The sequence below is a fragment of the Pituophis catenifer genome, unplaced genomic scaffold (assembly GCF_029215685.1).
Source record: "Pituophis catenifer annectens isolate HBS135680 unplaced genomic scaffold, rPitCat1.0.hap2 SCAF_3, whole genome shotgun sequence".
Lineage (NCBI taxonomy): Eukaryota > Metazoa > Chordata > Lepidosauria > Squamata > Colubridae > Pituophis > Pituophis catenifer.
This window is the reverse complement of record NW_027256883.1, coordinates 48,617,273-48,630,058: the sequence shown is the minus strand read 5'-3', so window position 1 is coordinate 48,630,058 and position 12,786 is coordinate 48,617,273. Positions and strand designations below refer to the sequence as shown.

Below are 12,786 nucleotides of genomic sequence, written 5' to 3'. Positions count from 1 at the left end.
CAGGGTTAGTCAGGAACATTAGCTGGTGCCACCCATGTCCTCCTGGAGCAGAGATGGCAGTCCACCCATTTTAAAACAAGCACTTTAAATATTTCTCATGCAAGTCACTCCTGTGCTTTCCAAATTCCTGCCGCTGTCTTATGGCTACATCTAATTAGTTACATCTAAATGTTACATGATACCAACTGCTTGTAGGATGTGGAATTATTTGTGAGGGTGAGCAATTACAGATTTTATCCTGCTACTACAAAGAATAATAATAATAATAATAATAATAATAATAATAATAATAATAATAATAATAATAATAATAATTTTATTTCTATACCGCCCTTCTCCTGAAGGACTCAGGGCGGTGTACAGCCTATTAAAAGCACAAGACAAACATCAATTAAAATAATTTAAAATTATTAAATATTCGGCTCAATTTAAAACCCCAGAAATTTAAATATTAGCTTTCAATGTACTGTGTTCAGGACTCTAGAAATTCATACAATGAAATTCAGAATACTTGAAACAAATGGTTCTTGTTTTAAGTGATTTCATGGATGGAGTCAAGATATTAGCAACTCCAACTGCTGCCCAGGGACTACTTCGTTGTACCAAAAAATGTCAGTGGGAGAAATCAACAGTATTTTAAATGACAATGTAACCACACAGTCATTTGGCTGTCCAAAAATATTTTTTAAAAAATATATGGTAGGTATCTGGTGAAACAGTTAAATCTTGTGAGACCCTGATGACCTGATTCTTGTGTAACCTCATGAGATTGTGGCATTCTTGCCTGCAATTCTCCAGATGTTGCTATTTTGGGATTCACAGACAGTATCCATGTCTCCTGCAGATAGTTTGGCACCTATGGATGTAGCACTGCTAATTCTTTTTCTATGAAATGAGTAAGGCTTTTTTGTTTCTGATTTACAGCTGTTATTTAAATTTGATATATACACAGCAGTTGCTTTTTATGAGACTTAAAACCTATAGCTTTCTAACCATCCTTATTGGAGAAGGGAAATGGAAATGAACTGTCAAGATTTTCAAAATCCACACTATAGTATGGATGTAGAAAATTTCCATGCACAAACCATTCTAGGCACAGGATAGCTGGCTTTGGGAGGTCTGTGCCCAAACCAAAACATGCATATTTCAGATTATATCGTCTGCCTGTGGTATGAAAAGCCAAGATAAGGATTTTCATCAGTGACAGCACGTGTAAACTTCAGTCCTGGCAGTAGTTTTGTGGGAAGGCAGTCGTGGGAGGAAAGGGAAGCTGAAAGCAAGATCAGGAGGTGGGCAGGCCATTGCCAGACGATGCACAGGATGTGTAAAAGTACTCCTGAAAAGCACAACTGAAACCCTATAACAACCAAAATGTTTCAGGTTTTGTTTCTGGCAAACAGCAGCTGATCAGAAACAGTTTGGTAGAACTTCCAAAAAGCAATGATTTGTTTGGGGTTAAAAACACAAAAAATATTTTCCAGATCATATAGCTCCTTTACATGCTTTAAAGTTCTTAGAAACAACTTGAAGAGGTTCACTCTGTGGTCTGACTACATATATTTTTTCTTCTGATCCATCTTTCCTTACCCTTATTCTCAGGAAGCATCAGAGAACTTCACAGAAACCAATACATCGGAGCAATGTAGCTAATAATTAGTATCTAACAAATAATATATTTTATGCACCCTCTATGCAAACAGAGGAAAAGCAAAATACCTGCAATTCTGTTTGAAAGAAGAACTTCTGTGGACATTGTGTGCAGTCATAGATCTTGTCTTCTTGCCCATGGGCTGAAAAAATATGTTGCTGCAATTTGTTGGCTTGAACAAATACTGGAAACATTAAAAAGAAAAATGTGAACTTTTTGTTATACATTGAGAGACTTTTTTCGGTGAACATTTCCTCATTACTCACAGCAATTGCAAAGGGTACAATTATCAAAGAACCCTATAATTTCTGATTATACTGTTGCTATAATAGGCACCAGCCATGATTATTCAGCTCGACATTCAAGTCTTAATTTTCTTTTCTATTCTTTGTAAAGAACCATGCTTATATGTCTGGTAAAAACATAATCAAATAACACTTAAATCACAAACATTTAGAAGTGTACTTTTTCCATTTTACCATAACAATTTAAAATTAAGTCAGACTCCATTAAAATTCAACATTAAAAATCTTGCTACTGAACAATTTGGAAGTAACAGATTCTAAAGCCTGTTTTGTGCATTTGCCTAAGTAACTGATTCTATCCTGTATTGAAATGTGTTAATGTATTGAAACAATTCTGTACAGAAATGTATTAATGTTAAAAATTATATCCCACAGCTATATTGGGGCAATATCTATAAATGTGAAACAGAACTACAGGTAAATTCTCTTTGGATACTTTAAGATCAACGCTGAGTACACACTGAATGCAAAGGTTTCAATAATATAAACATGTTCAATTTTAATGACTACAAACAAGGCCCTAAGACTGTGTAACAGTTTACCTAGGAGACATAGTATTAATAATTAAATTGTATATGCCAGAGGCAGTGTTTGGGTTGGCAGCACTGACTTCTGATGGATGCCTGGTGCACTGTGACCTAAAAAAAGTTTGCATATACAATATTAATTTGTATAGGCAGAGTAAGGATTTATTAAAGATGCTGGCATTTAACTTTGACTCCATTCCTAATCATTAAAATAATTCTAATTGAATGCCAACAAAAAAGAAAGAATTAGAACAGGGTTCTTATGAGTCATACATTTTAATCACATTTTTCATTACGTTAAAAAGTATTGGATTCCATTTTCCATATAAAATTTATATTGGTGATTCTCTGTTCTTGTTAATATTCTGCAGATTGCATAAATTTAATAGCATATTACTCCTAAAACATCATTGTCTATCATTAATGTGCTGTATCTATTTACCCCATCAGCAAAAAAAAAATTGTTGTTATTCTCAACATACATATTGGAATAAGAGTTTCAATACTTTGAACACATTTTACAAAGCCTCTAGCTGAAATGTTGTTCTTGATGTTATTTGGGAAATCTATTCGTGGAAACAAACAGAAATAGAATTGTTTTTCTAATGTTTTATTACACAGCCAAAACTTACACTCCAGAATCACAAATGGTATTAAAAGTTGCCTACAACACACTTTAGGTATAAATATAGCATATAAATTCAACATTAATGACTTTTGTCTACATGTAGAAAATGTGGAAAACAAAACAAAAACTCTACTGTGGGAATTACCAAACCAGCATGGGTGACAGGCACACTGTTGAACACAAAACTAGCTTCAAACCTTATTAGAGCAACCTGTGTGCTCACAAGTAACTAAATGTTATAATACAGAGGAAAAATGTTTAACTAGTAAGTAGGAGGCAGTAATTAGAAATAGCAGCAAGGCTTATCCCAGTTTTAGTGGGAAAAGTGCTGCCAAAGAACAAGAAACAACATTTTGGGGGGTTTCTTCTGTGTAGAAATAACAATACTGAACGGCATCCTATTGATGATATACAGTTGTGCAGACTGCTGACTTTACTCTTTTAGAAAACGGATCCTACGTCGGGACACTATATTTAAATTGTAAAGTTCAATGGCATTTCTACTATTAAATAGAAATAAAATGTTTTTATGGGGCCCTTAACGTATTAGATTTCCAATTATAGTTTTAGGTTATGATTCATCCAGAAAGTCTTTGTATTTCACACTGTGCAAGAGGTCTGCTCATAAAGGAAATGGATCTGTAAAAAGCTGACAGATGGGGTTTCTTTCACTAGCATGATATGTGATTGAGTCCCTATTCCGGTAGCACTGAATATTGTAAGGAGGAGAAATGGCACGGGATTAGTTTGGTTGCAGAAGGAAAAGTTAGTGGACGACTGTTGGGTAGGTTGAAAATAATCTGAAAGTAAGGCAATTTGGAGGATGCAGTAGATCTAGATCAAAAGGGTAGTATGTACTCAGTTATGATTTACTGAATAAGGTCACAAATGCATGCTTATCACTGGGTAACAGCAGCATGCATTATATAGTGATTATGCAGGAAAGATTTATTTTCATATATTTCAATAGAGTGACTCAGCTGCAAGTCATTACGCTGACTACTCATAATGAATCAACACGCAAGCTGTAGGGCCCAGATAGCCATGTGTTGTTTGTGTTGCATTTAGATGTATTTGATCAACATTCTTTAGTCTGGTGTAGGAATCCACATACAGTGTGTTGACAGTACCCTTTCTGGTTTCAGCTTGGTAGTCTATGATACTGGTACAATGATCATTTAACTGACAATCAATAGGATCATGTTTTAGAGCATGATGTCCAACCTTTTGGATTGCCTGGGCTGCATTGAGTGAAGAGAATTGTCATGGGCCGCATATAAAAATATAATATAGTTAATGTTTACTATTATCTTGGAGGCAAGAATTACTAGCTGTCCAGGGCAGCATGCGAGTTGGATAAACCTGTCTTAGAGTATTGCGCTGAACTGATATCACTGGTGGTAATAAATGACAGGATACCACTTGCACATAGCAGATGCAAAAATAGTCACACATTTATTTCAGCAACAAACATCACCAATTTTGGTGGGGAAACATCAGTGCCATGCATACCCCAACTATAGTCATACTCAACATGTATAGACTATTGTTATGTACAGTATGTATGTATGTATTTATATCTTGCCTTTATTATTTTGAAAAATAACATACCTAATTTTCCTTTCTCTCCTAGTTTCCTCACAATAACAACCCTATGGGATGAGTTGGCTGAGGGAGTTACTGGCCCAAGGTCACGTAGCTTTCATGACTCAGGTGGACTAGAACTCATGGTCTCCTAGTTTCTAGCCTAATTACACTAGACCAGTGGTACCCAAACTTTTTGGCTCCATGGACCAGCAGAAGCAGCGCTGGTGGTGATGTGAGGAAAGGGATGATTTCGTGCATGCAATTTAGCTCCCAAGCATGTGCAAATGAAGCTTTGCGCACTTGTCTGCCCCTTGCTCCCAACAGGCTATGGACCAGTATCAGGCTGTGGACCGGGGGTTGGGGACCCCTGCATTAGACCAAACTTGATTTTTTTTCATCTTAGAATATCAAATTCTTTTCACAATACTGTATTATATACTGCTTTAAAAAATCTTATTTTAAAAACAGGTATTAAAGTATATCCTGGCTTCTAAGAAAAATCAGTAATAAGGTACAAAGTTATTAAGATTCGGGCAAGAAAAGGTAAAGTAAGGTTGTTTTCAATTAACAGCCTCCTGCAGATCTCACTGTTAATATGAAAAACTAACTGTTTATTTTCTCCATATTTTTAATAGGTAATAAACAGTCTTGGCAGTTTATTAGTTTTTCAAGGATAACTGTGATCCAGAAACATAACAGTAATACCCTTCTTTGCTCTGTAACTGTACCAAGCCAGCCAAATATGTGACATGCAGGAATGCAGTTATGGAGGCAAATTAGCAGAAATACTCCTCCATTCTCCCCAACATTTTGAATAAGCAGAAGAATCTGCTACATAGCAAGAGGATCCTTTCTCCGAATCCCATCCTACCAATCAGATAAAAACATATTTTGTGAGAGTAATGTTGGAAAGATAGAATTCCAATTTCAATAGGGTGGCATAAATGATATTACTGAAGAATATACACGAGTCCATTAAAGCCAAGGTGCATAATGAATGAGTCCTATCAGAGTACTCACCTGTAAAACAGACTGGACACTTGAAGGTCCCTCCCATTCCTTCAAAACTGTGCTCTATTAGATGGCACTGGAGTTTGGCAGGAGAATCAAATGTCTGGTTGCACAACTTGCATTCATGGTTTAGTCCTTCATCTGATGGGGTAAAATTGGAGAAAATGTATTTTTATTGGTTACACTTGCCCTCTAAAGTTTTGTCAAAAAATACAGGACACTTAGCAAGAGAATAAAGCAATCATAAATGATAAATATCACATACTAAACAACTTTTCACAACCCCTTCTTCTTCCCCCAAATCTGCTGTTATTAAAACATTTGCTTGCTACCAACAATTAGAAGTACACATACAGTAAATGCAGCTAGATTTAATAATATAAATGTAGTTGAACACAACTGGTAAAACAAAAGTGTGCACATGCACCCAGTTTTAATTAATTAATTAGCTAATTAGACCTAATAAATTAGATAATTAATTATCTTGGTGCTCTTGATTAAGTTGTAGAACTTATTCTGCACCAGAGTCTACAGTAGAATAAGGGTGGATATTAAGGTTTTGTTTTGGCAGCAATCACCCTACTATAAACAGGTTAGGTGAATAAAAATTACCACATTTTGGATGCTTACAATGGGAAGAAAATTCAAATACATCTACTATCTATATACAACTGTAACACTCATGTTTATCTGTTTATTTGTTTGTTTGTACTCTCAAGATATCTTGAACAGAGCATTATACCCCAACAATTTCTGAATTGAGGTATCTAACATCCGCTAACTTAAAGAATGCATTAAAAAAGTCTGGGACCCATTACTACTGTAGAATTAAAATTAAAATTGTTCAGACCAATTCATTTGCAATGTTGTGGGTATTTTGGTGTCCCCATGGTAATAGGATTGTGATTTTTGATGCTCCCTGCCAGCTTCCCACAAGCAAAGACAACAGGGAAGCAGGGAGGAAGTCAAAAGTCACTCCTTTCCCACTGCTTTTGTGCTCACCCTTGGTTATTCTGTATATCAGTTTAGGTAAATAAACACTGATTTATTATTGAAGTTCCTTTGCCACTACAATTATTTTTATTTATTTATGATAATACTCTTCTTAAAGGATCACAGGACCATCCAGCATTGGGGTAAAAGAAAATATGGTCAGCCTAAAATTTAATATTCATTCTGGTCACATCAGATTGTACTACCTATCTGTCAAAGGAAGATCCAATGAGAATCCAACCAGTTGCCTAATTTTTGTTAAATCTAAAACTGCAGAAAGTTCCTCTAAAGCAACAAGGAACTGTCCAGGTATCTTTCATTTCCTACCTTATTTTTGTATTGACAGATGTTACATCTTCAACCATGTAACTTCTTGTCAGCTTCATAGACCATGATTGTATTGGGTGTGAAAAAATTTGGGGATTCTATTTTTATTTAGATACTACCACAAACATATCATGCTAATATTTATTTTTGATAAGTATTAAGGTTTCTGTTTTTTAAAGATTGCATGGTACAATAGATCTTTGTCCTGAACATGAAAGTCTGCATTATCTTTGAACTGGTTTTCTCCTCCCCTTATTAGTAACCATCTTACTGAGAGTCTCAGAGGTCCTTCATCCCCCCCCCAGCTAGAAGCATTCCAAGTACTACCAAATTGATCCTAAAACCTCCCCTGCTGTCAGCTGCAGGCCCTTGGTGCCCTTTCCCCTTCCCTGTTCATCCTAGGTCTAGCATTAGTCTTTCTTCTCAGCAATGTTCTCAGCCAGCTCCTTTACTTCCACCATGGGAACAGTGATCAGTAGTCCTACTTAGAAACAGTTGCTAGGTAAAATGCAGCTCCCAGCTCTTTTGTATAGGGTTCAATTCCCTCAGCCTATCTTAGAAAAGGTCCTCCTCTGTATCACTATTGTCTTATATCTATAGTTTGGTTTTACAGGTAAATACATTAGTTAATAATAAAAACACATGCACACTCACAAAACAACTGCGCCTAGTACATCATTCTGGTTTATTTCAAGATAACTACCAGCTGAATACTAAATTGTCCCACCACACCTAAAGTAACACAGCCTTCCATTATTGACTCCCAAGAAATGATGAAAAAATAGGAGGTACCAATAAAATTAAGTATGGCCATCGGTTTATGATTTTATTATATGTTGTCATTTCATGTGAGATGGGCAATTGTATAAATTTGACAAACAAACAAATAAACAATCTAACCCCATTACTGAGCTGTTCTCCCAAACTATGACAGACTAAAACCAAAAAAAGTGATTAGATCTCTGATGTTTTGGCTCACAATGACTGGAATTTATCCTTAATACAAAGAGGCATAATTACTGTTGTCTGCTGCACCAGCTCTCTCATTCCTAACAACATTATCAGAGATGGTTTAGCTAAAAGAACTACACAACTACATGTGTGCAAAAACCCTGCTGATGTTTAATATTTTTAGCCAGTGAGAGCAATTATATTAGCAGTCAAAGAACAGATTTGTCTCTTTGATCAGAAATTGTAACTTTCTGCAGAAGAAAAGACTACGCCTAAGTCAGAAATAGGGAATTCTGAATATTTTCATGTACCCGTGTGACCAAAGAAACTAACTTGTTTTTTCTCCAGTCAGTAATCTAGATCAGTTGGGGAGCAAAATCTCTCCCACTGACCAGGAAGTAAATTCCACTAAATTAATACAGTTTTACTTTGGAATAAATATTTGCAGCAGAGGGTTTTTTTTTTTTGAAGTTTAGTTGCATCAGCAGATTCATGAAATCCAAAACAGAAATGGTATGTGAAAGGCTGAACTTCTTTTGTCTGAATTTGAATGATATTTCAAAATATACTTCCTAGCTGAGAAAAAGAAATGTGCTATGCTTGCTAAGTGCAGGGCATTCCTTCGTAACTCATATCCCCACAAATCTACTGATTATATAATTCTGAATGTTGATTCTTGATCAAGCCAAACGTTTGATTCAGGTCTCCAAGAACGGTTATCACTAGCTATTTTGGAAGATGGCAGAATTATCCAAATGGTCATGTTATTCACAAACATTTATATTTGAATATACCAAACTATTCCCTCATGGCCTAAGCAACATTATGTAAAAATAAAACAAAAGAAAACAAATAACAACAAAACAGAAAGAGAATAAGAAATAGCAGTTTAAAAAAAAATCAAAGTCGTGTCATATGAAAAAAGGAAAAGAAAAGCGCAAAGATAAATCTAGTTTATACCAACATCATTCACTGTTCTCTGTACCTTACTGTTTTTTACAACAAAGTTGGCAGAAGCAAACATTTGTATACAACAATATACAATGTTTATTTCTTTCAACAAATATTCACTGCTTACAAAAGGCCACAATGATACTCACTACATTTTTTCAATATTTTTATATTTTAAAATTTCTCACTACATTTTTCCATCTTCAATAAGTTCTGTGGCATTGCATATTTGCAGGAGGAAAATCTCTCTTAAATTGTCTGTGAATTGGAAGGGAGGGGAGAATCCCACTTAGACGGCTTATGTGAATTATATCAGGCATTATCGCATATTATTTATTATTTATTTTATTTGTTAAATGTATTTTCTGCCTATCTCACTGCAGGGCTACTCTAGGCGGCGTATTATTCAGAGACCCCTTCCCAAATATTTGGGTTGATGAGTTTTAATGAAGGAAAGAAAAAAAAGAACCTCAATTTTAGATCTATCAAAGTGAACATAAGCAATGGCAGCTTCCAAAAAATTTGCCAAATGCAAAACACCTACATAGAGTGGTTTAAAGCAAACATAAGACTGTCAAAATTATGTTTGGTAGAAAAAGTACTACCAAACTGCTTGTTTATGCCTGTGAAAAAAAATCAGGCATTTTATGGGGACTGTTTTCTCAAATTTGCTACTGTGAATTGCACATTCAAATGTTGTATTTCAGAAGTCCAATGTACACATAATTTTTTTAAAAGGAGGCTGCAAGGTAATTTTCCAGTTAATATATGGTTTTATGCCTAAAATAAACATCTTAAGTATAAAAGTAACAACTAATATTAAGTCTGAAGAGGAGGATTCATGAGAAAATAAATAAGATAAGTTGACCAGGAAAAGAAGAATATTATTCAGGTTTACTTCCCTCTCCTCTCCTGTTTTTCAATTTGGGGACAGCCTATTAATACCATATCTTCATATTCATGGTAATGCTGAAAAAACCCAGTATATAGCCATGATTAAACATGTATGTTTGAATTCTGGTTTCCATTAACATTATGGGAGATAAATTGAATGTTGAAGCTTGCAGGATGCTGTTGATGTCTATGGTTATGAAAAGGAGCCAAAAATATTATATCTGCACTACACCTCTATGGATAGTTTAGGTTTATTCTCCTCCTCCTCCTCCTCCTCCTCCTCCTCCTCCTCCTCCTCCTCCTCCTCCTCCTCCTCAATACTATAAAATAGACGATTTCCACTCTTCCACTCTGATGCCTTCAAGATGTGTTGAGACTGCAATCAATCTGGAAGCTGCTTGTTTGTTGAAAACTGTTATAGAGATGTAATGGGAAGTGCTGTGGCCTATAACGAATTATGTGAACTGTTAAAAATGTATCATTTGTGTTAAGGCTATTAGTTAAGATTATTTATGCTTTTAAGGTCTTTTTTTCCCCTTGATTTTTTTTTTTTTGTATTTTATTGCATGTATTGGTAAATCCCTTTCAGGGGCATTCCCATGAAATTGATGATCATATGTCATTAAACACTTTCTGGATTGGTAATGATGCCATGACAGCAACAGCTCTGAACTGTGGATGATCCAGAGAAGGTTGACAGTATCATTGTCTCAAAATGTCCTAATTTTCAATCATGTTAATTTTTAATTTTGAAACACCAATTTTACATTCATACATTTTGGTGCTTCTTGTAGTTATAAAAGCGGAAAACACTGAATGATAACTACGCAGAAAATCTTAATATCTGAACATTTAATGTAGAAACACTGAACATCCTATCAGAAATAAACAGACAGACAGCAAAAGGCTACTTTGAGAATTTACAGTTGTGACAAATTTGAAGTGAAGTGTCAGAAACATCATTTCAAAGGTTATTCTCCTCTCGTACATCCACTTCAAACTACTTTTTCCCAACAAATTTACAAGGAAAAAAAATCCAAAAGCACTGAAGAGCTTTAAAAAAAATCAATCAGAATAATCTAATCTTTAGAAAGGTGGTAGATGATAGTAATTGGAAAATACTGTCTGACTCATTTATGAAAGTGAGATTTAGAGTCAATTGATTTAATAACCATTAAAATATTCTATGAAGGATTTAATAGATTGGCAAAGCTCTGTTTTTATTAGGAGTTATAGGTATACTTTTATGAAATTTATAGACAATCACCTCTAGGGATTAAGTTACAAATTAGATATCTACCAACTACTATAGACCTGATTTACACAACAGTTTTCCCCACCATAAACACAGTTGTTTTTGAGGTTGCCTCAAGGAAGATGTCCAAGAACATTCTTAAGTAGGATTTGTATCAAGCTGTCAAAATGACAGATCATCAGCATCAGCATCTCATCATCTATGATCATAATAATATGCATTGTTGGAGCACATGCTGACTGAGAAATCTATACATGAAAATTGCTGTTTTCCAAATAAAATGATGCATTATACTACTAGGGTAAAAGTAGCATTTACTATGCAAATACGGAGTCTCTTCTGGTTGCTGTGCCTAGTATTACATTTCTAAGTGTTGTGTGGTAGAGTGGAAGTAAGACCTCTTGTGATGAGTCTCTAATGAAAAAAAAAATGAAATAATGGGCACAGAGAACTTCCTATGCACACTGGCATAATCAGACAGTGGTAGCTGAAGCAGATCATTTCTAACTCTTTGCTGCTCTTTCTGTCCTAACCGAAGAATATTCCAGCAATGTTCTAGCCATGTCACTTATCAAGTTTACTTTGCTTACTACTAACAACTAATTGCTGTCAGTCTATTTAGTGAGAGCATATTTCACTCTTATTAAGGCAAAACAGCTGAAGTACTTACTTATTTTTTGCATGACAATATCCTTGAGCCACTTTCTTATTCTATCCATATCTTTCTTATTCAACCCATATCGTGTCTACATAGTCATGGTTTAAACCACGATCCCTTTATCATGGGAATCAAACTGCCTGTTGATTGTTTGCCGGAATGCCAAATATGTTAACTTAACCTTCTTTGAGTTGTCCCTAATTCACCCAGATGGGCAATACAATTCTTTAAAAGACCTAATATAGAAATTAATAAAGTCTGAAAACTTCCAACATATGCTCATTGTTCTTTGATTATAATAGGCCTTCTGTCATTTACAATTTCTCAAGTATCATTATAATAAATAAACAAATAAAAATGAAGAAACCAAACTAAAACAATTCATGATATAGCAGTAAGGAAATGGAAATGCAAAAATCAAATATACAGCTGGGAATTGCTGAGGGAAATGTTTACATTACTTCAGGAATCTGCTACTGAAAAACTATAGACAAAAATTTTGAGGCTTGCTGGACACAGTCCAAAGTGGTAATAATTACAAAGAAATATTGGAAAACTTTTACATCACTCTTCAATGTATAGAAGGTCAAATGTGCTAAATAACTTAAGGAATTAAAATAGTTCTGTAGAAACTTCATAAACCTAGCATACCAGCAGCAAAATTACTGCTATAGTCTATAGCAGGGCTGTCAAACTCGTGGTCCACGGACTGGATGTGTCACGCACTTGCCACACCTATGCCCAGTTTAGCAAAAGGAAAAAAGTGGTGATACATCATGTGATGATGCCATGATGATGCAAGTTTGACATCCCTGGTCTATAGTGTATATATTGCTACAGGCTATACTGTAACGCAATGATAAAAAGGATATGGAATATGGAAGCTGGACCATTACATTCTACTTATGATGATAGTTTTTTCCTATACAAAGACTTCTTTCTCTAACATAAGAGAAACATTTTCACATTTATGCTTTATCACAGCAGTCTGAAAATCACATAACATATACATTTTCTGTACATTCATCTCTGAATTAATAAGAACATAAAG

The 12,786-nt window shown here is 34.9% G+C and overlaps 1 protein-coding gene across 5 annotated transcripts in view; it reads right to left on the bottom strand.

Annotated features, from left to right (window-relative positions):
- Positions 1-12,786, bottom strand: part of ZNF521 (zinc finger protein 521) — a 321,848-nt gene that overhangs the window by 39,680 nt on the left and 269,382 nt on the right. For 4 of the 5 annotated variants that reach the window (XM_070940578.1, XM_070940579.1, XM_070940575.1 and 1 more), the window contains 2 exons: positions 5,716-5,847; positions 1,717-1,832 (listed from right to left, as the gene is read on the bottom strand). In XM_070940578.1, coding sequence (XP_070796679.1) covers positions 1,717-1,832; positions 5,716-5,847 — 248 coding nt within the window. Of the gene's footprint in view, positions 1-1,716; positions 1,833-5,715; positions 5,848-12,786 lie in introns of those variants that run through there. The other variant, XM_070940577.1, reaches the window with a different exon arrangement.